Source organism: Schizophyllum commune, assembly GCF_000143185.2.
Source record: "Schizophyllum commune H4-8 unplaced genomic scaffold SCHCOscaffold_7, whole genome shotgun sequence".
Lineage (NCBI taxonomy): Eukaryota > Fungi > Basidiomycota > Agaricomycetes > Agaricales > Schizophyllaceae > Schizophyllum > Schizophyllum commune.
In genome coordinates, this window is record NW_026089544.1 from 1,109,798 (window position 1) to 1,136,010 (window position 26,213).

Sequence of the window (26,213 nt, forward strand, 5' to 3'; positions counted from 1 at the left end):
CTGGAGCTGATTTACGATAGACGATATGTACATCCAAAAAGGTCTATGGTAGAGAGATACGGAGACAATGAAAACCAGGACAGCGAGCAACAAGACAGATAGCAAAAGATAGATATGGATACAACGCGACAGGATTATGCGACTGACGAAGAAGAGGAGAAGGCGGTCGCGGAGGAGCCTTACCCATGATGATGGTAATCGGGCGACTGCATACAACGTCAGCAAGATACGGGCTTGCAGGAAATTAGCCAACGCACCATAGTCATGTAGTCCCAGGTGGCTTGCAAGTGCGGGTCATCCGCCGCCGTCCCATGCATCGCAAAGTCTGGTGTATACGTTGGAGGAACATGCCCAGGCGGGTAACCATGGCCAGCATGTCCATTTGGCGGCAAATTCCTCCCATTGGCGTACGCATGTCCGTTGTGTGGATGTCTCTCGCCGCCTTGTGTATATGGCGGAGCAGCGACACCGTTCGTCAATGGAGCAAAGGAAGAGCCATAGGTCGCGGCCGTCGCCCGTGGAATATCAGCCGGCAAAGGGTCGTACGAGGCAGCACCAGGTTGATAGGCGCCAGCAAAGGTCTGGTAAGATGCACTCCCAGACGTATATGCGCTCCCGTGGTTGTGATGCTGTCCGGCATGCGCAGGTTGTGACACGACCTGCATATGACGCTGAGGTTGCGGCTGCTGGGGAAGCGATTGTTGCACCTGTGGTGCATACGCATACTGGTCCTGGTCAGGTGGGTATGCCAGTTGCTCATGATGGTGTGAATGCTGCTGTTGCGCAAGAGATTGGCGGTACGCTTCTTCTTGCTGCTGTCTTTGCTGTTGCTCTAGTTGCTGCCTGCGCTGCTGCTCGGCTTGGTAGTGCGCATCCGTGGCATGGTCCTGAGCTCGACCTTGGTTGACTGAGAACGGTCCCTGATCTGGCTGAGGTTGACCATACGAGCGATCGGCCATAGTCTGCGCAGGCGATTGGTTGGACGCCGAGGAATGCGACTGCGGGAAGGTGTACTGAGTGAACTCAGTCGTGGCCGAGGAGTACTGGGGGAAAGCGCCGCCGGAAGCCATGGGAGAAGGCTGCTGATGGCTGCTGTGCGGCGAGCCATAGAGCTCCGGCGTGTGCGCTTGCTGCTTGGGCTGCTGTTGCATATCCCCCGAGACTCTGCGCTGCGATACCGACAGTCGCCTGTTCGTATCGTGCGCATCCGAAGGGCGGCGCGGGAACGGCTGCGATCCCGACGCCTGCATCGCCATTTGCTCCCCATACGTCGGACTCATCCTCTCCCCGAAGGCCTGCCGCTCGCCCGCCCCCGGCACCTGCACGCGCAACCGCTGCTGCGCCATCCGGCCAAAGTCCACCTGCGAGCCCCGCCGCGCATCCCCCACAGCATAGAATTCCTGCAGCTGCGCCGTGATCGCGCCCTCGAACCCGTCGAGCTCGCTGATCAACCCCGGGTGCACGTCCGCGAACACCGGGTTGCTCGCGAAGTCTGGGGATGTCGCATCCGGATGACCGGGGGACATGCTCGAGCGCTGCGAGCCGCCCGACTGACTACCTGCGTTCGAGCGCGCCTTCGTGGTCACAGTCGTCGTCTTGCCGCTGAAGACAAGCAGGTCGTCCCGGTCGTCGTCCTGGCTCGAAGGTCGGAAGATGTCGTTATGGATGCGTGGCGGGACGCCGCTGTTGGTCTCCAGGAACACATGCTGAGATTGGGTATGCAGGCGCCGGATGATGGGCTGCATTCAATCAGTCTCAATTCCCTCCACCGCAGGAGTAGACCGCAACTCACAAGGAATTTTTGCGCTCGGCCACCATGAGACGCCGCGCTCTCAAAGAGTTCGAGGGCCCCTCGCAACTCCAGCAGCGCCGCATGCGCCACCTTCGTCTTCGGACTGTGCGTCACGACGGACGACAGCATCACCTTTCGCGGGTTCATGTCAGCCAAAGTCAATGATGCTGGCATAGGCACATGCCACATTCCATTCCGTCCACTCACCGATGACGAGAAGGCATGCGTCCACAGCACCCAGAACCGGCATATCTGCTTCGGGAAGAGCAGAAACTGCTGCTTCACGCTCGAGATCATTGTCTTCGCGCTGAGGTAGCCCGCCGTGAACGAAGGCGCGTACTCGCTCTTCATCGGGTCCGCCGACGTCGTGAGCGCGTGCGCGAAGAAACAGCGATGGATGTACTGCAGCGCTGACAGGGAGGGGCGCATCAGCGCCATATCAGGATGTAGCGCAGTACCTCGTGCGACGTACTAAGCTCCTTGTAGTTGATGGGCATGAAATGAAGCATCGTCTTGCCGAGGCTCACACCCGTCGGCGGATCACCCTGGGCGTACTTTGGCAGCTCCATGTTGCGGACCTTGCGATCCAGGTCGAGGATGATCGAGTAGCGCGGCGCGCGGGCGGTTAGCACGCCCTGCGACACGGCAGCCACGCACTCCGCGCCGAAGCGGGCTTTCCAGTACGGAACTGCATCATACGGAAGGCTGATTAGCCTGGCTTGCTCGTCGATTTGATCAAAAGAATGCGCTCGACGCGACTTACAGCTGGGTTGTGGCGTCCCGTCTTCGGCCATTGTCTGATCTGGGTCTCCTGGGAGCTCGCAATCGACGAAGGGGAGGGAGAACGTGGCAAGTCGCCCGGTAGCGAGGCTCTGGGCGTTGCGTCATGCCACGCGTGAGCAAGGTGTACCGCAGACGCTCACCTGCCAGCAGTCGGTAATGAAGAGCTCCCAGAATAACGCTCTCCGCTTCTGGACTTCTGCAGGGGGCAGCTTGAAGCGTGCTGAATCTCGATCTAGAAAGCAAGGTTTGAGGCAATAATACAACCTAAAAGGGGGGCGACACGCACGCAACCCAATCTGCAGGACATCTAATCAGTATTTATCCTACTCAAATGATCGTGAACTCACGCTCTGCGCCATTTTGCACGCCATGCCCATGAGCATCCACGTGGCCTCAATCCCGTTGTCCTTATTCCGCAAGCCCTCGTAGATACCCATCATCGCCAGCGTCTGCACTGTCGCGATCGACGGCGACCGATCGAGCAGCGGTTCCAGCCCGATCGCCGCCTTAGACAGCGAGTAATACTGCTCCGCATCCTGGTTGTCCGGCGCGGGTGGCAGATCGAGATCCGTGAGCGCGCCGAAGCAGAGCACCATGAACGCGACCGCGAGCTCGTGCGCGTTCTCCTTCGGGTTTGATGCACCGGGGCCTGGGCTGACGGGCGTGGAGGGGAAGTGGGAGGAGGTGGCGGCATTTGAGGCGTCGGATTCGGGGTACCAGAGCGGGATGATTTCGTCTTCGACTTGGCCTTTGGTGACGACGCCGAAGAACCAGGGTCCGACCTCAAGGTAGAGGGCGAAGAGGGCAGAGGCGCGTTCCCAGCGTGGCAGGAATGAGCGTAGCTGAGCAAACGAGACGGAGGCATAGGTCGGCTGGAAGGGGAACATGTTCGAGATATGCTCCACGAGCGAGGGATTATCGTAGGACTGCCCTAGAACCTGGGCTGAAGGCAATGGTGGCGTGGACTCTGGTGAGTCAGCTGTTTCCCGCTGTTCACATTCAGTCCATTGAGTGCCTGCCCGGCTAATTGGGAAGCCCACTTACCACAAGTAAGCTCTGTTGGTGGGAAATGTGAGTTTATGATGGCCGCCGCCGGGCTGTATATGCGCGTACCTCTGACCCCGCAGAGCGCCCGTAGAAGGTCGCGCCGCCGTCATCACGGATCGCGAGCGTGCCAAACTGGTCCAGAGGTGACTCGTCGGGCTCCGGTGCGCTGGCAGGCTGGTCGCTCTCCTGCTCGTCGACGGCCGAATGCAGATCTATACTCGATTTGATCTTCATTAAGTCGCGAGACAGCAGCGGGTGCGGCTCGTTCGTCATCGTGGACTGTAGCAGGGCCAGCGCGTCCTCGAGCTGCCGTATGCGGTCAGACATTTGGGCGATCTTGTGATGCAGCTTCTCGGTGTCCGCCAGCACGAATCTGGGGGAGGTCGGGGGCGTGGTTTCAGCCGTTGGCGGTCAATAAATTGACGGGATGGGTGCCCACCGTGTGCCTTGTCCGGTCTTGAGGGAGCCATTAGGGCAAATTGCTGAGCAGCCCCGACGTTTGCAACTGTGAAAGTCAGTGGGGACGATCGAAAGAGCCGAACGAGCGCGACTTGCCTTGAGCACGGGACGGTCTTGTCGCACTTGAGCTTGAGCCTGCAAACAACCGCGTAAGCCCGCGATTTCCCCCTCCACCGCTCTGCGCGCACCTTCGACACTCAGCGCACGAGATCGCGCCTGGTAATAGTCAGTGGAGTTCCCCCTCGAGCGCGATGAACACACACCCCGCGCCCGCTTGAGCTCCTTGTCCTGCATGGTCTGCGCCGTCTGCGCGCTCTCCCTGCGTACGGCCTGGGGCATCGTGATGGGCGTCGGAGACGGAGTGGATGATGGGGGGAGAAGGCAAGCCGGGGAGTGGACGGCAGTCGTACGTATTGCCGCGGGGGAGGCGCCGCGTCAGTTGGATCCCCGCACGGCTGGGGGGCGCCTGCCCAAATGCTTGTAGCCGGGCTCCTAGCTATTTCGGACGCGCGAGCCTGTCAGAGCCTGCTGCTCGAATTCGCTTCCGCATGCCTCATGCCGCGCACTCGTTGCGTGTCCCAGGGCCGTAAATCAGGGTCGCCGCAGTCACAACAAGGCCCTCAGATGTGATGTTCCATCACCACAAGCCCGATCCTGATAGCCCACTCGGAGAGCAAATAAAAGCAGAGAGAACACAGACGGAAGACAACACTCGATTTCTCAACATGCAATTGCCGCCGCCTCCCGCGGGCCGAACAAGCACGGCAAGTCCCGGTCGGCTGTTGTCTGCGTCGCCCATTGTCACTGCTGCTGTCTCCCTCCCAGCCTGCCTCCCCGACCCTCCCCTTCACGCGCCAACAGTCCTGCAATGCACGCCCTTGCGACTCCCTGCACGCGTCGTCCTGCGGTCATACCAAGCTCCTCATAAAGCCTTATACGGGTGGCGAAACGTCAGCCTCGGGGCGTCTGATAGCCGCCCGCATTCAGTCCTCCGTCTCTATTGCGCCTGCGCACGCCAGCGAATACTCTAAACTCCTCGGCGCCTCCCGCGCACTGCTAGTCCGGGCTCTATGGAAGCCACCTATGTTCTACCCGCCCGCAAACTGCTCGCCGACCCCCGTCTGCACCGCGGACGCAACCACATTCTGCGAACTCGTCGTCTATCAGCGGTCTGGCGTCGCGGCCCCGAGTCTTCCACTTCTGAATCACAGACAGGCAGTCGAGGCGACTAATGTAGCTCGCTGCATGACGCATGGCCTCGGAGTGCCCTCGTCCGATCCTCCTTAACCGCCTGTGAGCCTACGGAAGGCTACCTGCTGGCTCACGAGCAGTATCCAGTTCACGAGCAACGCATTAGCTCACGAGTGACCGATGCCTAGCTAACAGATACTGCCGACTATTTGGAGGATCCTCAGGCGCTTAACGCCCTTTACACGCTCGCTCATAGGTGCTGACACCTCCGATTCGCGTTCACTCTCTGTTTTAGGAAACTAGGCGAAGTAAAGCTGTACACTGACCCTTCGTGCCACCGCCGAGAAACAGACGAATAACCTACAATGGGCTGGGAAGTAGCTTGACAACTCAAAAGTATATCCTGCTCACTAACGTCTACTTCATGCATGTCGAACTTCGCTGAAAGCTGGCATAACACACACCTATTGCACTGACGAGCTCACACTTCGCCGACTACTCATTATATCCGTCGCCACCGTCATCTCAGGGTCTCTTCCCAAGTAAAACGCGACCATCTAGTGAAAGAGAGTAAACCGTGACCATTCCGTGATAATATACACATGGGAGATGCAATGCAATGTCGTGACAACGTATAGGGTAAGTAGGTCGAAGTTAGATGACCTGTGAGTCCTTCTGTATATGGCGGGTCGTTTTTCTGTAGATGGCAGTTGACAGTGGTCCGCCCGCTCTGTGTGAGCTCTGCCAATCCTCTGTCCAAGAGAATCGCTCGCCTGCTCTTTCGTGAGCTCATCCGGATCGTCCTCAGATCCCCGGACTGTCCGCTCCTCCCGGGTTCGGCCTGTTTGCCCTTCATAGCCTCAGCCTCGTTCATCCTCAGCCCCGCTCATCAACCACGGGTCCGTCCTCCTGACCCTTCAGGAGATCATCCTCCTCATCGGCGACGAGCAGCCTCTACTCGCTCTTCACGCGCTCGTATCCTGCCGCATTCGCGCCGCCCCACCCGAACCAAGAGCTTGAGCGCCGCTGCATCGGTTGACCGGAGCCCTCTTCCCCGCCCCCCACATCGTAGCCTTCGACGTCGCTCGGCACCTCGACCTCCTCAAAGCCCCTAGACATCGACGTCGTCCGCTCGCGTATCGAGCCCTCGGATCCCGGGCTGCTCGCGCCCGCCCTGGGCGAATATGAGCTCCCCGCGGCCGGCGTCAGCGACGTCGGTACGTACTCGTCCTCTCCGCGTGCTTGCAGTGCTGCCAATTCGGCCTCCAATTGCCTTCGGCGCTCGAGCACCGATTGCGTGGACCCGCCGGCAGCTCCGCCTCGAGGCGCCGCGGGCGGCCTGCTCGGCGCAGGGGCAGGCGGGCGATTCGCTTGCGTGAGGAGCGCCGCGCCCGAGGCGACGATGCTCGGCCCATACGAGCTCCACAGCGAGCCAATGAGCGCAGCGGGGCCCGACACGGGGTCCGCCAGGGTGGGCGGCGCGCCGGTGTTGGCGCCGGCGGTGGGGTTCTCGCCGAGCTGGTCCTGCGGCGGCGGCTGGCCCATGGCGACGGCGACCTGGCCCCAGAGCGCGCGGACGCGGTCCTGCGCGAAAGCGTAGACACGCGCGCGGAACGAGGCGATCGCGGCGTCGATCTGGCCCTCGTGCGTGTGGAAGAAGGGCTGGAGGTGCTGCTCGTAGATGTAGGACGCGCCGCGCGTCTGCGGGAGGGAGAGGTAGAGGAGGAATATGGTCTTGATGCCGTAGTAGAAGGGGATCCTGGGTGCGTGAAACGGCAAGGTAGGTAGGTGTAGAGGTGAATGGAGGGTTGAGGGTGTATAGTCAGCGAATGTGAATAGGGCGAGACATGCTGGACGCACCATGATATAAGCCATTCGGCGATGTATTCAGTGGCGACAATACACCCAAGCACAGACCAGTACATGAGCCATCGCTCAAGCTCCTCCTCCGACGCAGGCCGCTGGCTCAGGGTCTTATACGACGCGTAGCCCGGGTACAGAAACGCCGCCACAGCACTGCGCGCCTGCTTAGCCAAGATTTCTTCAATTCTCTCGCACAACTTACCTTATGATGCGGGAAGTGAGAAAGAGCAGCATCTCTCAAAAAGAGATGTCAGAGAGGGAGAAATAAGAGGTAGAGATCGATATGAAGGCCGCTCCGAAGAACATCTGATGCCTCGGCGGCGAGTGCGCCTGTTCGGGAATGGTGTGGCGTGGGAGTTCATTCTCGGTCAGGTGATGAGTTTCGGGCTCACGCTTTCGTTCCAGTCAATCCAGGTCAAGCGCCGCGAGAATCTCCTGTTCGTACATTGTTCCCCCGCTCCGTCATGGCCAAGAAACCGGTATTTACCGGGGGCAAGCGCCCCCCTGTCAGCCCTACGGCGCGTAAACGGCCTCTCAAGCGTCCGGAGGCGCCGAACACGTTGAAGCGCAAGGCCGACGCGAGTGGGAACCCCAGACTGGCGAAAGCACGACGAACACACAAGCATGGAATCAGCAACCCTGCTCGTGCACATCCTATCACAGCGGACTCTGAAGGTCCTACCCTACAGGAGTGGCGCGGGATGTCGATCAATAACAAGCTGATCAGTGCGCCCCTCCCTCTCTCGGTCACTCACTGTACTCAAGATCAGGCCAGTCACAGACGACGACAAGAATAAAAACGAATTCATTAGAGGGCAATTGTGCGTCTTGAGCTGCATGTACAAGCCACCGCAAGCTGACGAGCATGCCAGTGTGCAGATCCTACCCAGCGACGTAGACCCGGACGACATCGCTGAGCTAGAGGATTCGGACTTCTGGGTTGGCTGCATACGGGATATCAGGCATAAGAAAGTGGAGGGAAAAGATGCAGAGGTGCGTGCTGATCATCCGCCTTGAGGACTTCCTTAATCCCCTTTCGCAGGTATGGGTGCAGGTGCAATGGTTGTATTCCCCGGACGATGTGTTGGCCCTACGCGCCAACGAGATCAAAGTCAAACCAAAGGAACCCTAGTTGGTATCTTCTCCGATGTTCCCTTCCCCTTCTGACGGCCGTGCAGCCGCAATGTGTCCAGATTTTCCCCCTATGAGCGATTTTGGTCCACGCACAAGGATATCTTATCTTCAGCATGTTTGAACGGTGCGTACTTTCATAGCTCTGTCTGTTGCTTTGGATCTGATCATCCACAGATGTCGTACGTGTGGACAACTTTTCCGAGGCCGACATCGACGCGCCACCAATCCCCCCAGAAACCTTCTTCATCCGTTACGACCTCGATACCCAGACTGGCAACTTCAAGCCTGTGAGCCTCCCCTCCTTCCCACTCTATCACTTTCTCCAGAGCGCTCTTTGCTTATTATCGCCTCAACCTCGACCTCGTTGACCCCACCTCTCACACACATGCGCATACATACGCCTTCTCACGCACACTCCCTAGACCCCCAAGAACAAAGCCGCTCACAACTGCGCCTGCGACACCCCATACAACACCGGCGACCCTCACGAACGCCTCCGCTTCTGTCCCCGCCCTGCCTGCCGTCGCGCTTTCCACGAATCCTGCCTCGACCCCTACCCCACCGCCGGCATCACCGACCTTCACGCGCTCTTCCTCTCCTCACACCCGCATAAGAATCACCCGGTCGACCTGCGCGGCGAGCCGCGGGATATGCGCCCACTAAGTGGGCTGGGGAAGGGGAAAGGTAAAGGGAAGGGCAGGGCGATGTACGATGCAGTCGGTGCAGAGACGCAAGAGGTCGCGGAGCTACTACCGGAGAGGTTGTTGGCGCTAGCAGGGCGCCCAATTGTGCGCGGGGGTGGGAGGGGCGGAGGCGTGGCGGGGAATGTGTACGCGGTGTGCCGCGCGCGGTTAAAGGTGTACGAGATCGCGTTCAATGGGCTGCCCGATGACAGCTGGGAGGATGAGTTTGAGGACGCGTTGGATGAGCTGGATGAGGAGGGAGACGAAGAGCTGACTGTCTATCAGTGTCCTCGATGTGTGGGACCGATCTAAATGGGACCTTTTTTCCTGTTACGATCTTCGCTCTTGCTTTCGATGTGAATAATTGGTTGTACATGTATTGTTGTTATATAGCGTCGTTTGCATAGGCTATCTTTGGTTTGCTGTACAACTATTGTGCTATGCTATGCTGTGTCGAGGACCAATCAGCGTGGCACGCCAGAGGTACATCATTTCGTCAGGTAGAGATACAGCGGTGCGACCCTTGGCTAACAAGCGGTCCGGTATGCCTGCAAGCGAGCACGGCGACACTACAAAGCGCGGTAAGGTGTCCGACCGATAGGCGTAGCAAGCAGCATGCCTTGCACACGGGTTGCATATCGAGGGTGTCGGATGGGACAAGCAGAGCGAACATTCGCAAGGTTGAAGGCGGAATCTGAAGTCGAACGCTGTCGTTGTCTATGGCGGCCCTCCTCGACCCCTGCCACCCCTTCCCCTCCCTCTCCCGCCACGACCACGACCTCTTCCTGAATCACCACCGAACTTCGGCGCCTCGCTCACGCCCGCCAGCGCCGACGCAGAGATCAGACCCGGCACCTTTGGCGCATCCGCAGGCGGGGGACCCTCCTTCGGCGCCGCATCCGCCTTAGGCGCGGCAGCACTCTTCCCCTCCGTCGGCTCGCGCTTGCTCCGCGGCCCGCCTCCACCCATCGCGCCGCTCAGCGCGGCCTCGAAGCCGCGCGACATGCCTAGCGCGGGGCGGGCTTTCCGTGCGGCGGCTCCAGGACCAGCAGGAGGCGGCTTTGTCGAACCCGTAGGCAGCGGCGCATTCGCATCAGAAGGCGACACTGTCGACGAGGAGGGTCCCGCGCTTGATTGAGGTGCCGCTGACGATGCACCCGCAGAGGGCGGCACGCTGGTATTCACCGACGTCGACGGCTTCGCCTTATGCGCGCGGCGCGCGGCCTTCGCCTCTTGGGTAGCCGTAGCCGCAGCGGGCGCCTTTGGCGGAGGCGCTTTCTTCTTCTTCGCGTCTGATCCGGGGGGAGGAGGTGGCGGCGGGGCACGGCCTTTCTCTTTCTTATCCTTCTTGATGATGCCAGTGACGTCGCGGTGACGAGTGGCGTTGTTCTCTTTCTCGAATTTGAGGTACTCGAGGAGGGGTGTGGTCTTCGGAGGGCTGGGTGGGCGTGTTGCAGCGACTGCGTGGCGTACGGGTTGCAGATGAAGGAAAAGGGTCGCATTAGTGAGGCGATGAAGGGAATATATAAACTATGCGCACGAAGGGACTCCATTGTCACGGGCTCAGATGAAGTAGGAGCATTGAGAGATTCCAAGAACGAGATATAATCCTCATCTGCGAAGAGTCAGCGTCTCCGCGGCCATGTAGCACGCAGCGTACGCACCTTTCTCGATAGTCCCAGCCCGCACATCCACCTTCTTCTTCTCGCTCGGGACCTTCTGGTAAGGCGCGAACTCAACAACAGCTTGGAATTCGTTGCCTGCGCAAGCATTGGGCATCTCGTATCCTCCTTCACGAATATATTACACGCACCTGCTTTATCGCGAAAGAGATGCCCATCGTACTCCTTCCCAAAGATTGCTACCTGCTCATCCGTCTTAAACACGATATATGCCCGCGATGGCACATTCTCTTTGTCTGGCCTGCGCACCTCAGTTAGCGCCACGAAGTTCCTCACGTCCCCTAGGCTACCCTCCCCCTCACTCCCCTCGTCCTCCCCCTCACCCGATATCGCCCCACATCCCCCCACCCGAAACAAACTATCACTCACCTACTCCGCATCTTCCCCGGCCAATACGTCCGCCAGCTCACCGTCTCCTCGCTCACCCACGCCTGCACGCTCTCCCAGAAGATCGACTCAGGCAGGTTCGGCGGCAGCCGGCGGACGACGATCTTCAGCTTCTGCTTCTCCGCGGCCGCCTGCGCGGCCTTCGCGCGCTCCTTCTTGCGCTCGAGCTTCTCGCGGTCGCGGTCGGCTTTCTCTTGCGCGCGGTCGCGCTTGTCCTGGTCGCGGTCTGATTTCTCCTGGTCGCGGTCTGATTTCTCCTGGGCGCGGTCAGATTTGTCCTGTGTGCGGTCGCGGTCGGCGTCCCGGCGCTCGCGTTGGCCATCCCGATCGCGGTCCTTCTTGTCGCGCGGGGGCCTGGTGCGTTTGTGGGGGCTGGTAGCGGGCGTTTCGCTGGCGGGTTTGTCTGACATGGTAAAGTTGAGGGAGCAGGAGGCAAGAAGGTGGATTCAGTCGCGATGACCAGAGTAAGAGTATGGGGATACGTCGAGATTGTGGCCGTTGATGTCGATGACAAGGTCCAATGCGGCGCGGGACCGCGGCGATCTCGTTACGGCAAATGCCGAGCTTGAGCAAGTTCGAATTTGCGGGCTCTGCCAGAATGCTGAGGACGTTCAAAAAGCATACTATGCATTCAACGCGATACCGAGAGACAAGTGAGGCTCCTGACGACGCTACATATTCGTGTATATAGCAACCGAATAATTCTCAGGTCTTTGTCTACCAAGCACCATCCTGGAAGCAGACGTTGGCCTGCTCGAACGCGGAGTTAAGCTTGTCGGCGTTGCCCCACTTGCCAGTCTGGAGTAGCTTTCAGCAGGAGTGCAAGCATCATGAATGAACAGCGCTCACGGAACCTTCCTTCTGGATGCGGTCGGCGGCCTCCTTCTGATCGGCCTCGTTCTGCTATGTTATCAGCGTCGTTGCCTCGTCGTCAAACTACCCATTGACGTACAGCGCACTCGTAGATCGAGCAGAACTGTAAGATATATGTCAGCATTATGGCACCCTCCCACCACCTCTTCCAACCACTCGCAACCTACCTGGAAGTCGCCCGAGAGACCCTTGTTGAACGTGAGGCGCCCGCCGCGGACGGACATAACGAGCGGGCTGCCGTCCGCCTTCTTCATCGCCATCACGTCCTTGTGGAACTTCTGAGCGTCGGGGACCTCGCCGTCGAGCGCGGCGCTGTTCTTGACGCCAGTGATGTGAATGCCGTAGACGACCATTGTGTGTGGTGAATAGGTGGGTTGGGAGGTGCGTTGAATGCTTGGTGAGGCTGGTTTGTTGGGAGAAAGGACAGTTGGGTGCTGGCTTTTATACTAGGGTGAGGGTGCCTAAGGATTGAGGTGGGCGCGGGTGTCGGGTGCTAGCGACAGCCGAGGTTGTGAACCGAGTGGGATAGCATGTTTGCACGTTCAGAATAAGCGAAGAATCTGCTGTTAGCTCACTTAGACGGTCGAGAAGATGGAGAAGCCTGCAGACGATGGCTTTGCTCGCTTCCGTGAGCAGGAGTACAACCTCGTGCTCCCAGCGGCCGGCGGCCTGAAGGACAGGACCTCTAAAAGCCGCAGTGCTCGGTTATCTGCACGAATGCGCAAGCTTGACGTTTTCAACTCCCGTACCGTTCCTTGCGTGCTGGAAGGACTACTTTGTCAGCCCGTAGAGGACGAGAAGGTGCCAAACGAAGAAGCTATATACTTCTCTCGTGCCCGGAAATTTCTGAAATACAAAGACTCATAACCTGCGCCCTTCATCCGGGCTGTTAAATCAGGCAGAAATCTGAACATGGACGTCGGGACCAAAGCAGAACAATGGACGGATTTGCGGGCCGGGAGTACATACGCGTGACGTCAGAGGTTTGTCGCGTTCAGCGATTTCCCCGCACTCATCACTGGCCTCGACACACAACTGTCAGCTTGCCTGCTACCCAGAACGCCTACGTCTTGGGTCCGACCGGCTACTACGACTGTCTTGCAGCATCCAGCATGAGCCGCCCATCCGTCCTGCGTAGCGCAGCGGCCGTAGCTCGGGTTGGGCGCCTTCCAAGACTTCCATCTCACGCATGCTACCACAGCGTGCCTTCAAGACCTTACACCACCCCATCCGCCTCCTCGCATGTACCTCCCGTCAACGTAACTTCAACATCGCCGCCCGAGCCCTCCTTCCCTCTATCCCCCATCCCCGAAAACCCGCTTGGGGACGGCCGTTGCATACGTGAGGCTGCCGCTCTAGTCATTGGGTACGAGAGCGCACTTTCGACCTTCTCTCAGAGTAATGCTAAAGGCCATACAGAGACGAGATTCTAAACGGCAAGACGCTGGACAGAAACTCGAATTACTTGGCAAGATACTGCTTCGCAAATGGCGTGAACCTGTACGCGCGCTTTCTGCTCTCCGTCCAGCGGACAATAGCTGATGTACACGGATTTTAGGAAGCGCATAGAGGTCATCCCTGACGATGAGGACGAGATGTAAAGGCGTCTCTCGCTTAGCATATGCTTGCGTCGCTCAGACAATCGCAGCATCGAAGCCAGCCGCCGCCTTACCAGCAAATACGATTTCGTAGTTACGAGCGGTGGGATAGGTGCGCATACACTCACTTTATTCCTCTCGCCGTCCCCTTATTTAGCTACTACGCTAACCACCCTACTCACAGGCCCTACGCACGATGGTCAGTCCAGCCATCTCCATGTTCGAGCCGCTATAGATCGTCTGACCTGCTCAACCCTCCCTAGACATCACCTACGCCTCCCTCGCCAAAGCCTTCGGGCAGACCCTCCAGCACCACCCAGAAACGATGCGGCGCATGGACGCCATTAACGCCTTTCGGAAGACCAATTTGCACACTAGCCCTGAGCAGCGCGAGGCGTACCTGCGGATGGCGCTCTTCCCGAGCGAGGCGGAGGTTATATTCGTGCGGCCGGAGATATGGGTGGTGAGTCGAGCAGTACTGCTATCCTTGCCTTTCCGCGGCTCCACCGAACAGGCTTTTACGCCTCCACTATGCATACTTATCACGTTTCACAGCCCGTCGTGCGCCTGGCGGGCCGTTTATACGTCCTTCCAGGCATCCCCGCACTCTTCCAAAAGATGCTGGATGCGCTGACACCCTTCCTGCCGCTGCCCGAGGCGACAGAACGCCTGAAGAGGATGCAGATATTTACGGAGTGCGTGTCATTTGATCCCCTCCTTTCCCCTTTCTTCCTCTTCACTCCACGGCTCGCCTTCCTTTTGTACACCCCGTCACCCTGTACACGCCGTCACCCTGTACACCCCCTCACCCTGTACACGCCGTCACCCTCACACCTCCATGCCCTTCGCATTCCACATACCTCGTCGATCGACGCGCTAACCTCACCCCAGCCGCCGCGAATCCTCCATCGCGCCCTACCTCACCGAGCTGCAAGCCCGCCTCCGCCCACGCGGGATCTCCGTCGGCTCGTACCCCGTCGTCGGCAAGGGCGTGTTCATCAGTTTGATTGGACGGGATGCGTCGGGTGCTGCGTCCGGTATGCCTTTTTCGCCGTGTCGTATGCCTTCCTCGCCGTGTCATATGCCTTCCTCGACGTGTCGTATGCTTTCCTCACCGTGTCATATGCCGTCCTCGCCGTCTCTTCTCGATCGAAGCTGACGAGCTTTCGCCAGCGACTGGTTCCTGCCTCAAATCCAGCACACCTCCGCCGGCACCGTTGACGGGTCTGGGCGCGGTCAGCCAGTCCGATGAAGGGCTGGCTGATGGTAGAGGAGGTGGTGGTGGAGGAGGTGGGAAGACGACGACGACGGATACCCTCTCGCTCGCACAGATCGCCGAAGAGGTCGAGCAAGCCGTCGGCGGGCGGATTATTGGGGAGGAAGAGGTGGAGAGTGTGAAGCAGGTGAGCGAGTGATGGGTGGATGCTCCCGAATTATTGAGACTTGGGTGATGGATGGATGTTCCCGAACTCTTGAGACTTGGGTGATGGGTGGGAGGAGGTCGTCTACTCTATGAGCGAACGGGGTAATTCGAGTGGAAGATGGTAATGCGGATAGTGGAGAGATTCTTTATTTGATCCAGACTTTGCAGCGTGTACCGTGCTTGGGGGCTCCCGCGGTGCTAATGCATCCCAGGACATCCTCAATGGTCATGACTGCTTGGCCGATCGACCGGCGTGGCGGAGGGTGACGGCGTTCGAAAAGACGTCGAATGGTAGCGAATGAGAGCTCGGCGAAGATCCTTGCAGTCCTATTCGAAGGTGAAGGACCCACCGAAAAGCGTCGATGATTACGAGGTTGTTGTGGGAACGTCTCGCTGCTTGCCGTGGCTGCTATATTGCTTGGCGCAGTACCTGTCGTCTTGCTGCATTTTTGGGGCCGTGCATTCTTTGTGCGAATGTTCAACGAGTGTATTTGTATCCGGAGCCCACTGCTCATGTTGCCGTGTATGTACGTATAATGTACTTGTAGCCGTTATATCGACATCCTATATTGACTGGCAGCACATCGTCAAGCCTGTCATGGAACAGTAGTAATCCTCGGAAGTTACCGGCTCATTTCCTTCAGCCAACCGAATGATGGCCATAAAGCTATGGGTGTCCGTAGGTCCATCATTCCAAATTCACCTCGGACCCGCCGGGCGCAGCAGGACGCGCCCACAACGTAACAACGTTGAACTTGAAGATGAAGGTGGCCGTCCGTTCGTTTGTCAAGGTCATGTTTTCTGTCAAGGTCATGTCGTTGCAGGCAACCTGACTTCTTCTCCGGTCGACCCGACTCTTTCTCCAATCGACCTGACTTCCTCCCCGCCAAGGCGCACGAGCTCCGGCCCCCCGCTGTGCAGTTGCTGGGCGACAGCGCGCCTGGATGCCGCCGCGCGCCGTCCTGTCCATGCCGCGCACAATCTGCGGGTTGCCGTGCATCATTTGTGGCTTCCGGGCGCGCCATTCGTGGCTGCCGCGCCATTTCTGGCCTGGACGGACCATTTCTGGCCAGGCACCGGGACGCGAACCCTGTCAGGAAGCGTCGCCTTCTGCTCATCGCGGCACGTCGGGCGGAGGGTCGGCACCACGCGCCGCACGCCCCCTGTCGTATATAAAGCCCGCGGCCCCTGGCGGTCGATTAGCTCTCTGCTTCCTCCTTTTCCCCGCCCGCTTTACGCGTCAACGGTCCTCCTCGACCCTCCTCGCGGTCCACTCGTCCCTCGGACTTTTACAGTCTCCCAGTCCTTCCTTCTAGTCGCTCTTTACGCACAAACCAGAAAACCTCAAATATGGTCTCCGCTTCGCTTGTGTTCCTTTCCCTCGTCTCGGCGGCGTTGGCGAATGTTTATGTGAGTTGAACTTTGCACTTTCTTGGCTAGGAAGGGAAGAAGGGAGGATCATGGTTGGGCGGCGAGATGGTTGGGCAATGGGGTAGTCGGCGGGTGGAATAATGGGCTGCATCTCGGTCCGAAGATAGGGCGGTGAGAACGCGAAGGCAGGATGCTGACTGACACCCCCCTCAGACGACCTCGCCGACCGCCTCGACGACGTTCACGGCGGGCCAGTCCGCCACGATCAGCTGGCAGGACGACGGCCAGTCGCCCTCCCTCGCGGACTTTGGCCCTGCCAAGGTGTCGATCTACGCGGGTAACGCCCAGCAGCAGGTACGATCAGCTTTCGCGATTCTTGGATGCGCTCGCGTGCATCTGGACCAGATGCTGACCCACTCGTAGACCCTGCTCCAGGAGATCTCTCCGAACACAGATGTGAGCAAACTCGGCAGCATCGAGTTCACCCCCGACGCGTCGATTGGGCCCGATAGCAACGAATAGTGCGTCCCGTCACCGTCGCTTGCAGCTACTCTTGAGTTGACTGTCCGTTCCCCTAGCTTCATCCGCTTCGAGTCCCTCGCCCTCAAGGATGCGACCTCCCCGCAGTACCCTGCGCTCGCCTTCTCCTCCAAGTTCACCATGTCCGGCATGTCCGGTTCCTTCTCGGACGACGTGCAGAAGCAGATCGACGGGCAGTCCACGGCGCCGATCGCCTCGCACACCGCGGGCTCGTCCGCGTCAACGAAGGCGGCGAGCGCGACGACCACCTCCAAGGCCGCGACGAGCTCGGGCGCGCACAGCGCGTCGGGCACCGCGCAGAACGCCGCGGCGGCGACGGAGTCGAACGCGGCGGTCGCGGGTGGCAAGGTCGGGAACGCGATGGTGGCGACGGTGTTTGGCTTCGTCGCGGCGGCGTTCTTTGCTTGAGATCGAGCAGATCGTGTATGACTGCTGCTGTTCAACGTACTACTCACACAGTTCCTACTTCTCACACGACCTATATAGGTGCTTACTATCTGATCTCTGCAGCCTCGGTTTGTATGATACGGTCACGGATGGCATGTATACCAGTGGGTTACAGGATGCGTAGAGTACCGTATAGATCCGGAATAATCCTTGAAGCCACTTTCTTGATTCCTTGCTGCCTCAGTGGTCCGAAGTCGTGAGAACCATGCATACGTCTGCACCTATGGAAGTGCAGAGTCAGACGTCGGACGGCGCGGGTGGATGGAGAAGGAACAATGTATATTTACATCTGTTTACTTCCATCAATTTCATTGTGCTAACACGTGACCGCGCCTAAATGCGTTGTTCGCTCAATTCGTCGGGCCACGTTCCCATTGTCCGCTCTCGCATCGTTGCTTCTGCATTGTGCGCTCGATCATGCGAAGCTGTAACGGCTCGCGTATAAAGATGGGACAGGGATTGGGAAGCTCCCCAGCACTCCAGCTAAGCCGCTCTTCGTCTCTTATTCACGACCTTTACTTGACTTGACGTCTCTCTTCTTTCATCTCTTTATTGCTTTCGCAACTGGTATGTCCCCGGCACTTCCTTTGCAAAGACCCAAGCTCACCCTTTCCCCAGCTTCTTTGCTTGACGAAGATCACCTGTAGCCCTAGTAGCCTCTCGACGCCTTTCAACGTCCTTACGCCTTATACGCCTCGCCAAGACACCATATCGCCGGTCGATACTCCTACACGCACACATCCCACAATGTCTTTCAACATGAACGTCTTTGCCGGCCTCCCCACCGCCCTCACCCACGCCCTCACGTTCCTGACGACCCCCTTGCTCATGGTGTACCCGGCCACGACGGTGCTCAAGCTCCAGCTCATCCTCCAGGGCAACATCCTCTCCCACTACATGCCCGCGTTCTCCCTCACGAAACCCAGCAAGACCACAGCGTGCCCGTACGACATCCGCCTGCTCCTCGCGCCAAACCAGCTCCCGCCCACGCCTATCCTCGCCGCGTGCATCGCGATGGGCATCGACTGGCCGACGTGGGCGACGCTCCTCGGCGGCGAGGCGCTCGAGATCATCATCACCGAGGACTGCTTCGCCTTCCGCGCCGCGGGCAAGCTCACGATCGTCTGGCAGGCCAGCGTCGGCATCGCGAAGCGCCACACTGTCGCCGCGCGCCAGGCCGTGGCTGCTAAACCCAACGACATCCGTATGCCGACCGTCACCGCGATCTCCTCCGCGGCGGACGTGGACGCGATGGAGATGGACGTGGACACGATGGCGGTGAGCATCTCGCGCCCGTCGTCGCGCTCCTCGACCACCTCCTCGCACGCGTCCCTCTCGTCCTTCGCCTCCTCGGGCAACGAGAGCGCTACGAGCGCGGGCTCCGAGCATGCGCCGTGCATGAGCGACGAGGACATGCCGTACTCGCCGCCCAAGGCTGCCCCCCGCGCGCGCTCGCCCTCCGTCGCCGCGATGGACGTCGAGGACCAGCCGTACCGCCCGGGCCCGCGCCGCGTCGTCGTCGACAAGACGCGCCAGCCGCAGGCCTACAAGTACCAGGGCGGTGAGACCACCGTGCTCACCGGCGGCGTCATGCTCGGGCGGCCCTCGAAGGCGCTGCCCAAGCTCGCTTCCTCCCCGCGTCTGCCCTCTGCTCCGTCGACGCGCCCCTCCCCTCGCCCTGCCTCTACCCCTGCGCCCAAGCAGAGCAGCAAGCCTGTCTCCGACGGACCCTGGCGCCCCTCGTGGCGCTCGGGCGCGCGCAAGATGTCGCGCCTCATCGCCCCCGAGTCCGACAACTGGCGCTCGCGTGCGTAAGGGCATACCTTCCTTGTATGATGGGCATGCCATCCTAGTATGACGGGCTTGCTGTGCTCGCATGTCTGAGGCCTACCACTTTGCGATACCTCGAACATTCGCGCATCGTCCTCTATCCGTCCGCTTATTATCCTCTATCTATCCGACCAACCCACCGCTCGACGCGCGGTCTGGCAGGGCCCTGCCGTGCGTCGTTGCTAGATCTTGGTCCACGCTAGATGCTGGTACTCTTTCCTCTTTCTTATCCCGAAACGATTTTCTATCCCGGACTGACGCCCTTGCTTCATTTGACGCCTGCTAGCTTCACTTGCCGCCTGCTCGCTTCACTTGATGCCTGTGCATCACCCCCAGCCCTTGCACCTTCCCCTTGTCTCCTCCTTGGACAACGATTGTTTATGACTTTCGACTCAGCTCCCCGTGTTCATCACCTTTGCTCCAGTTCATATTATGTACAACGCTTTGTCACTTGCTCTCTGTTTGCTACGCATCTAATGTATCCATATAGTATTCTGGCATGTGCTCCTAGTGGGCGGCCACAATGAACAGACCATTGGTGTCCTACTATCACGAGTGATTGTCCTCAACTGCGAGTGATTGACCTCAATTGCGCGCGGTGGCCGGTGACCTTTCGGTTTTAGCTGTCTGCTGCGTCTGACCACCATTAGCCTCTAGCGCGAACGTGTGCCCAGGTCGCCCAAACCGTGTACGCCGCACTCGACGTTCTTGCTATCTGCGCCTGCAGCCTCGCCCTCGCTGGTGTTAGCCTGCAGCCTCACCGTTGGTTTGAGCCTGCAGCCTCAACATTGGTTGTAGCCTGCGGCGCCGCCGGCACGTAGGTGGCCTCGCTAGTATGTGGGCCTGCTGGCCCTCGTCCTTGGACATGAGAACTTCTGACGCCTGACTAGACCCTTCTTACGCCACGCCACAGCTCCGTCTTGTCAAAGGGAAGCACGTCTTACCAGAGCGAGGAATCACGGCCTGCCGGGGCGGGGGAGCATGCCCTGCTTACCAGAGCGGGGAAGAACGCCATGCCCAAGCAGGGAAGAACGTCTTGCCAAAGCCGGAATGGGATCGATGTGCGATCTGCGACAAGACGTTCATAACGGAATAACTCGGGGTCACTTGCGCTGAAGATTGGTCCGCTCGTACAGAAGAGTGGTCTATTTGCTCAGCGGATTCGTCGTGGCGCTTCATGTACGAATCTATAGGTCATTTTGCTTTTCATAAGCCACAACGCTTCTGCCGACTCCAAGACGCTCGTCGACGATGCCCCATTATTTTCTGCGCGTCGACGGCGGACACGCCATCAGCGCGCCACCCTCTGCCCACACGCGACTCTGGTCTCAAGCTATCCACCGTGCACGACGCCCACCGCGCCGCTCCGAAACTCAGACGGAAAACCCTGCTGGATATAGGCATCATCAGCCGACCGGGAGGCGTGCTCTCCGGACTATTGCGCATGTTCTTCGAACTCATGCCTGCGAAGGTTAAGAGAACCGCCGAAGACGTCCCTCGTACCTAGCCTCTGATAACGATTCGTACGTCCAGAAACACGCTGCTTCTCAATTCCCTCTCAGGCGCACTCAATTCCCTCCCAGGTGTTCGCGATGCCCTCCCAGGCGGCCTCGCCAATCCTATAAAGATATGGGAAGAAGAAGGCAGGGAATGGGCCAGCCTCTGCGCCGTTCGACACGGCATCCCTGCCGGCGCGTAGATAGCGGCCACTCCCGCGCAGGCGGCTGCGAGGAAGTATTCGAAACGCCGCGCGGGCCAATGAAGCGCGGGTGGGTGCGCGAAGCGAGGACGTACACGCGAAGGGCGCCCTGGCGCCGATGACCAGGCCGGGCAGGTGCAGGTGGACAAGGATGTACATACCGTGATACCAGAGCCGGAGTCCGCCCAGCCTCGTGCGTGCGCGCAGGCGGGGGCCTGCAGGCCCCCACGCGCAGCCCATATAACCTGCGCGGTGCCTGCTGGTGCGCCCAGTTAGCCTCTCTGGCAGCCGACGTTATCGCGCGTGCATTCGCCATCGTCGACCTTTTGACCTTTTCTCGACCACTCACCCTACCTCTTCCTCTTCGTACTTCTTCCCGCTCGCCGACGAGCCCGCTAGACGAGCCCATCACACGAGCCGTTTAGCAGCGCTAGACTCTTCATATCAGCGCGCAAGCCGTCGCTATACCCTTTGCATTCTTCGTTCTATACCCTTTCACTCTGGCTTTCGCGAAGCTCCGCAAGATGTTTTCGCAGCTGTTCTCCACCTCCAGGTCGACGGACCAGCTGTCCCGGCCTGAGATCCCTATCCCTCGCGCGTCGTGCGGCCCCTCCAGCTCTACAGACGCGTTGTCTCGTTCTGCACCCGCGACGATCCGCCCATCTACCGCGTCGACCGCCTCCCACCAAGCCACTTCCTCCGTCCCACTAGCTCCTCATGCACCTGTTATCGCACAAAGCACTGGCGGTTCCTTCCGCACAACCTCTTCCCGCCAATCCTCCCATCCACCGACCTTCACGCCACTCGCTACCGCCGCCGCTCGCGTCTACCACGCCGATTTCGGCGCGAAGGGCGCGAAGTCTGGGCGTCGCGGCAGCGTCAGCGGCATGATCAGAGGTAACTCGAGGAGCGGTAGCTGGACTGGCGATGGCAAGGACGGCTGGGCATACAGCGGGCTCGCCGGTATGCTGTCCTTCGGCTACGAAGCCGGGGAGGCAGTTACGGTCGACCCGAGGATCAGCGGCACCGTAGACCCTACGAGCGGCGCGGTAGAAGTCCCTGAGCCTGCACCTGTCGTCTACTCCTTGCGCCTCGCAGATGAGGTTGGGAGGCCCATCTGGACTTTCAAGGTCCCGACGGAAGGCTTCGACTACCAGCTCGACCGCCCCTTCTTCCACGTGTTCGCCGGGAAGGTGCGTAGATTAGCGAAGATAGGCTGAGAGCATGGATACTGATCGAAGATATAGAGTCGCCGCTTCGGTCTTCGCTTCGACGACGATGCGCAGGCGGAGGAATTCGGCCGTATCGTGCGCGCGCGGACAGCCACAGTAGCTGGTAAGTCTGGCAACTGGCGAGTCCAGGATTGTGCTGATAGACGTTGCAGGCAACCGCGATCGCAGTCGTACCTTCCCCGGTGCAGCGCGTCCATTCTCTCGTGCTATCACCAACGCATCGCGAGGGTCTCTTGCTCTTGATGGCGGCCGTTCATCGTCGGAAGGTGGCCGAGGTTCCATGGAGAGCGCCCCCTTCTCTTTGGACGCCGCATTCGTCAGCTCTTCGCCGGAAGATATCGGTCTTCTGCAGAACGCCACGCCGCTGCCACAGCGCAAAGGGTCAATGGATGTCCCCGCGCCCAAGATCACCACCGCACGTCCAGCAGCACCCGCACGCGCCGTCCCCGCCACTCCCAGCCCCACGAAACCCTCGCCACCCAACCGCCCGACGGTGACCCGCCAACCCTCTCGCACCCCCGCTCGCAAACGCCGCGTCCGCGTCTCCATGATCTCGCGCCCCGCCTCGAACACCTTCGTCCACATCGGCCACGTCGGCATCGGGAAGGAGGGTGGCATCGAGGTCTCGCCGAATATGGACCCGCTATGGGCAACGGTTCTCGCGGACTGCCGCGTTGCGCGCGCGCAGAGCGTGACGGGGAGGAAAGCGCGGAGAGCGAGCCAGAGCAGCGCGAGCGTGCTGAGCCGAGCGAGTGGCGGGAGCGCTGCCAGCCCTCCGGGCAGCGGGAGGAGTACGCCCGCGCACGGATACCCTGGCAGGCAAAGCCCCGTCCGCGACTCGGCACCCCCAGCACCCATCCCACCGCGTATGCCCTACTACCGCCGCGTCTCGAGCGAGACCACGACGAGCCGCTCGCGGTCGCTGTGAGCTCCTCTCCAGAATCATCATCGCACCACTACTATATTGACATTAACCGCTATCGAGACACAAAAGAGCGAGACTCACCAGCTCTCGACGGACTCTAACCATCCAAGCACGCTATTATGCGACGTTGTTGTACCACCGCACCTACACCATATGTAAACCGCACGTCCACTTGCCACTCCATGTACCACGTACCGCGCAGCGCGCCAGCATCCACACCTAGACCTCTCTCCATCGCCCTATGTTGTACACCATATGAAACCACTCCTATGCGTTGTTGTCCTTTTCAGGAGATGAGGAGTGCTTTGCCTTTGTGATTGACAAGCAGTAACCGTGCGCCGCGGAGCATGCGGATGCCTGAGTCGCCCTCATTTGCGCGGTAGGCCCAAAGATGTAGAATGTTGCGGACGTGCATAGAGAGCTGGCCGTCGTGGTGGATCCTGACATGGTCGAGAGACGATATGTCGTTATGAGCTGTTGCGCTACCGCTGCTGGCACTGCCACTAATAGGTTGCACCGAGCTGACCTGGAAAGACAACCCAATCGGTCCAAGGCGACCCTTTTGGCGGAAGTAGATGAGAAACTGCCAGAACTGCGATATCGCGTCGCGCGTCCAGAGGATTTCATTGTCAGTGGGCGTTGGCGGAAACGGAATAGCAGATTCGTTCGAAGGGTCGAAAAGCGCAGCAGAAGAACACTCATCCCAACTTAGTTTGCCGCGAATGGGGATAATCCACGTGTTGCGAGAGAAAGGAGCTGACAGCTGGACGTCGGGATCGAGTATGATGGGTTTTCTCCTGTTGTATGCCTTGAGATCCTTCATCTTGATCTTGGAAGTCACGGGCGACACGAAGACGTGCGGCTGGCGAGCATGTTCAGTTGAAGGCTCATGAACAGGAGATTGAAGACACCTACCTTGGGCAGAAGATCGTACAAAGGTGCCGTATACAGCTTCCTCCTCTTGGGACTAGGATCGGGCGTGCTGCTACGAGACATCCTCTTCGAGACAGGTACACGGTCAAGGTAACTGAAGTCGCTACTCTCGAACTCTTCCAGCTCTTGCAAACTGAATATTTCGTCAGCTTCTGGGTCAGGAGCTGCTCCCCAGTGGCGAAGTTCTGGCCGTGTCCTAGTCCCTGAGATGTAAGGCGGAGCAAGTAAGAGCATATATGCACCTGAGAAGCAATGAGTCGAACGCCAGAAGACCTTCAAAATCACTTACGTGTGGCTTCTTTACTAGGCGAAGGCGCTTTCTGCTGTATCACCGTCCGCCAGTTATCCACCGCCGTCGCGCCATGAAGGACCTTTTCAGCGCTGCTAAGAACGGCCGTCTGGTTGGATGACTCATTAGTAGACGCGTAGTAGTGAGCTTCGTAGGGAGGAAAATCAGCTGGGATATCGTGAGTGGTCATTGTGAAGATGAGAGTCAAGCACAGGCATGACGAAGGATGAACGAGGAGACCAAGGCGTGTTTGTCACGTCACCGTTCAATCCATGTCACGCGGCAGTTCGGACCGACGTGCGCCCACAAGCGCCTCCAACTTGTCCTCCATCTCCGCGTTTCTGAGCAGGCCGCCAGGCTCTGACATTGGCAGGAAGTACACTATGCTACAGTTTAGATGAAGTTTGACGGATGCAGTCTCTTCAGGTTCGCGCATTTGATCTTGCCCTGAAGGATGAGCTCGCTGAGGGCTTTCGCAGTTCCCGGAGCGTTGCAAATGCCCTGCAAAAGAGTCAGACCGCATTCCAGAGTGAGAAACGACACATCAGAACGTACCCAACATGTATGTCCCGTCGCAATGTAGAGGCCCTTCGCTATTGATGTTGCTTCGCCGACGATGGGTCCGCCACCTGCACTGACAACAGGCAAGAAGCACGCTTGTCGCTTGTCGACCTTCCCCTCCCTCAGCGGCTGCGAGATACTCGCAACATGCTTCCACACGCTCTCGCATGCCTCCTGGTCTACTTGCACCTCATCAACCGTGCCCGGCAACACGGAATCGTCGCCAGGACCGCAAGCATAGACCTCGTTATCCGGCCGCGCGTAGATCTCGGGCGTGACCAGCCTCGGACGAGCGCCTACAGGCAGGGTAATCTCGGTGAAAAGGACGTAGGGCGCGATGGTGACCCCGGGTTGGGGATGGATGGTAACGCTGTGCGCGCGGGTGCCTGTGATCGGGAGCTCGTCGACGACGCGGGGGGACCAGGCGCCGGCAGAGAGGATAACGTGTGTGGCTGGTAAGGTCTTGCTCTCCCCGCTGTCGTTGTCGACGTAGGAGACGCCGGTGACCTGCCCTGATTTCCGCTCGACGCCAGTTGCGCGGCCGAGGACGAGCTCCGCGCCCTTCTCCTTCGCGAGCTCCATCATGCTGGTGGTGAAGAGGTACGGGTGCACCTGCGCGGTATGCCCGGTGGGAGCCATGGGGGAGTACGTATCCGTCAGCCCCTCGTCGACCCAGAGCAGATCGTCTGGCAGGCCCTTCGACTTCCGCGCATGTGGCGCGTCCTGTGGGTTCAGACCGAGCGTCTTCTCCAGGCTCTTCCGCTTGCCGCCCTGTCCGACGCCCGAGCCGCTGTCCAGCGCGTCCGTATCGCCGCAGCCCTCCCAGCTCCCACAATTCACAAAGCGCCAGCCCCAGCGGTCCTTGCCGTTATGTTGCTCCGCCAGCCGGACGTGCTCCTCGAACGAGACGTTTACAAGCTCCTTCGGGTATGCCCATCGCGCGACAAGGCCGCCCGCCTTGCCCGACGCGCCCTGCGCTACGCCATGCTTCGAGGCTTCGAGGACGGCGAGCTTGTCCGTACCAGGCGAGAAGGAGGGGTGGTTGGCGATGTAGTACGCGGTGCTGCAGCCGACGATGCCGCCGCCGATGATCACGATGTGTTTGGGTTCGGAGGACATGGTGAGGGAAGATGAGAAGATGGTGGAGGAGGTCGAGAAGAGTCGAGTACGCCGGAGAGTGCTGACAGATCGCAGAGAACGGGGGAACATGTGCATGAAGTCATCGTTTATCGCGGTGAGCGTCAGGAGCAAGCGGGCCGGGGATGCATCCGCGCGCCGAGATGCTGCACGATCACCTGATAACCTGGACGCGCTCGCGTGAGATGTTCGACGACGCTGTATCGCCCGCTGGGGCCCATCCGCGTGTGATCGACAAGTATGGATTATTGCTGGATCAGAGACGTCGATGAAGTTCTGGAGCTGACAGGTCCGATCCTGGTCGAGCGCAGACAGAAGATGGTCAGTTTGCAGG

The 26,213-nt window shown here is 59.4% G+C and overlaps 12 protein-coding genes across 12 annotated transcripts; 5 read left to right on the forward strand and 7 right to left on the reverse strand.

Annotated features, from left to right (window-relative positions):
- Positions 1-179: 179 nt before the first annotated feature.
- On the reverse strand, positions 180-4,420 carry SCHCODRAFT_01213671 (uncharacterized protein; the record flags this gene model as incomplete). The annotated part of the gene is made up of 15 exons (XM_050341259.1): positions 180-206; positions 258-1,739; positions 1,793-1,924; positions 2,000-2,202; positions 2,265-2,480; positions 2,556-2,664; positions 2,716-2,807; positions 2,862-2,871; positions 2,923-3,564; positions 3,620-3,631; positions 3,689-3,995; positions 4,062-4,127; positions 4,178-4,216; positions 4,270-4,297; positions 4,345-4,420. The coding sequence occupies 15 exons, from the start codon at positions 4,418-4,420 to the stop codon at positions 180-182; spliced, it is 3,441 nt and encodes a 1,146-aa protein (XP_050199610.1).
- A 1,413-nt stretch (positions 4,421-5,833) lies between these two features.
- SCHCODRAFT_01038618 (uncharacterized protein) lies at positions 5,834-7,382 on the reverse strand. The gene is made up of 3 exons (XM_050340901.1): positions 7,338-7,382; positions 7,133-7,288; positions 5,834-7,031 (listed from the first exon to the last, which is right to left on the reverse strand). The coding sequence occupies exons 1-3, from the start codon at positions 7,367-7,369 to the stop codon at positions 6,227-6,229; spliced, it is 993 nt and encodes a 330-aa protein (XP_050199611.1). The 5' UTR covers positions 7,370-7,382; the 3' UTR covers positions 5,834-6,226.
- A 167-nt stretch (positions 7,383-7,549) lies between these two features.
- On the forward strand, positions 7,550-9,264 carry SCHCODRAFT_02678865 (uncharacterized protein; the record flags this gene model as incomplete). The annotated part of the gene is made up of 7 exons (XM_050346728.1): positions 7,550-7,861; positions 7,911-7,956; positions 8,008-8,128; positions 8,178-8,266; positions 8,314-8,393; positions 8,444-8,556; positions 8,692-9,264. Exons 1-7 carry the CDS (start codon positions 7,600-7,602, stop codon positions 9,262-9,264), a joined length of 1,284 nt encoding a protein of 427 aa, XP_050199612.1. The 5' UTR covers positions 7,550-7,599.
- Positions 9,265-9,521: 257 nt separating this feature from the next.
- SCHCODRAFT_02506351 (uncharacterized protein) lies at positions 9,522-11,431 on the reverse strand (the record flags this gene model as incomplete). Its single annotated transcript, XM_003030936.2, has 6 exons — positions 9,522-9,646; positions 9,747-10,412; positions 10,484-10,567; positions 10,617-10,712; positions 10,766-10,875; positions 11,004-11,431. The coding sequence occupies 6 exons, from the start codon at positions 11,429-11,431 to the stop codon at positions 9,522-9,524; spliced, it is 1,509 nt and encodes a 502-aa protein (XP_003030982.1).
- A 195-nt stretch (positions 11,432-11,626) lies between these two features.
- SCHCODRAFT_02628859 (uncharacterized protein) lies at positions 11,627-12,533 on the reverse strand. The gene is made up of 5 exons (XM_003030935.3): positions 12,470-12,533; positions 12,062-12,410; positions 11,974-11,997; positions 11,871-11,921; positions 11,627-11,819 (listed from the first exon to the last, which is right to left on the reverse strand). Exons 2-5 carry the CDS (start codon positions 12,245-12,247, stop codon positions 11,739-11,741), a joined length of 342 nt encoding a protein of 113 aa, XP_003030981.1. The 5' UTR covers positions 12,248-12,410; positions 12,470-12,533; the 3' UTR covers positions 11,627-11,738.
- A 398-nt stretch (positions 12,534-12,931) lies between these two features.
- SCHCODRAFT_02628866 (Molybdopterin binding protein) lies at positions 12,932-15,494 on the forward strand. The gene is made up of 10 exons (XM_003031339.2): positions 12,932-13,260; positions 13,314-13,394; positions 13,453-13,491; positions 13,543-13,604; positions 13,677-13,691; positions 13,756-13,955; positions 14,048-14,187; positions 14,384-14,529; positions 14,666-14,895; positions 15,128-15,494. Exons 1-10 carry the CDS (start codon positions 13,007-13,009, stop codon positions 15,215-15,217), a joined length of 1,257 nt encoding a protein of 418 aa, XP_003031385.2. The 5' UTR covers positions 12,932-13,006; the 3' UTR covers positions 15,218-15,494.
- A 771-nt stretch (positions 15,495-16,265) lies between these two features.
- Positions 16,266-17,313, forward strand: SCHCODRAFT_02628870 (uncharacterized protein; the record flags this gene model as incomplete). Its single annotated transcript, XM_003031338.2, has 4 exons — positions 16,266-16,325; positions 16,500-16,640; positions 16,710-16,807; positions 16,865-17,313. 4 exons carry the CDS (start codon positions 16,266-16,268, stop codon positions 17,232-17,234), a joined length of 669 nt encoding a protein of 222 aa, XP_003031384.1. The 3' UTR covers positions 17,235-17,313.
- A 380-nt stretch (positions 17,314-17,693) lies between these two features.
- On the forward strand, positions 17,694-20,071 carry SCHCODRAFT_02628872 (uncharacterized protein). Its single transcript, XM_050345496.1, has 3 exons — positions 17,694-17,840; positions 17,892-19,936; positions 20,017-20,071. The coding sequence occupies exon 2, from the start codon at positions 18,021-18,023 to the stop codon at positions 19,086-19,088; it is 1,068 nt and encodes a 355-aa protein (XP_050199613.1). The 5' UTR covers positions 17,694-17,840; positions 17,892-18,020; the 3' UTR covers positions 19,089-19,936; positions 20,017-20,071.
- A 595-nt stretch (positions 20,072-20,666) lies between these two features.
- Positions 20,667-21,360, reverse strand: SCHCODRAFT_02317286 (uncharacterized protein). The gene has a single exon (XM_050342355.1). The coding sequence runs from the start codon at positions 21,209-21,211 to the stop codon at positions 20,723-20,725; it is 489 nt and encodes a 162-aa protein (XP_050199614.1). The 5' UTR covers positions 21,212-21,360; the 3' UTR covers positions 20,667-20,722.
- On the forward strand, positions 20,969-23,104 carry SCHCODRAFT_02317293 (uncharacterized protein). The gene is made up of 3 exons (XM_003031336.2): positions 20,969-21,995; positions 22,050-22,137; positions 22,187-23,104. The coding sequence occupies exons 1-3, from the start codon at positions 21,327-21,329 to the stop codon at positions 22,960-22,962; spliced, it is 1,533 nt and encodes a 510-aa protein (XP_003031382.1). The 5' UTR covers positions 20,969-21,326; the 3' UTR covers positions 22,963-23,104.
- Positions 23,105-23,245: 141 nt separating this feature from the next.
- SCHCODRAFT_02505445 (uncharacterized protein) lies at positions 23,246-24,371 on the reverse strand (the record flags this gene model as incomplete). The annotated part of the gene is made up of 3 exons (XM_003030934.2): positions 23,246-23,821; positions 23,875-24,134; positions 24,182-24,371. 3 exons carry the CDS (start codon positions 24,369-24,371, stop codon positions 23,246-23,248), a joined length of 1,026 nt encoding a protein of 341 aa, XP_003030980.1.
- Positions 24,372-24,574: 203 nt separating this feature from the next.
- On the reverse strand, positions 24,575-25,861 carry SCHCODRAFT_02506447 (FAD dependent oxidoreductase; the record flags this gene model as incomplete). Its single annotated transcript, XM_003030933.2, has 2 exons — positions 24,575-24,682; positions 24,737-25,861. The coding sequence occupies 2 exons, from the start codon at positions 25,859-25,861 to the stop codon at positions 24,575-24,577; spliced, it is 1,233 nt and encodes a 410-aa protein (XP_003030979.1).
- Between the last annotated feature and the right edge of the window lie 352 nt (positions 25,862-26,213).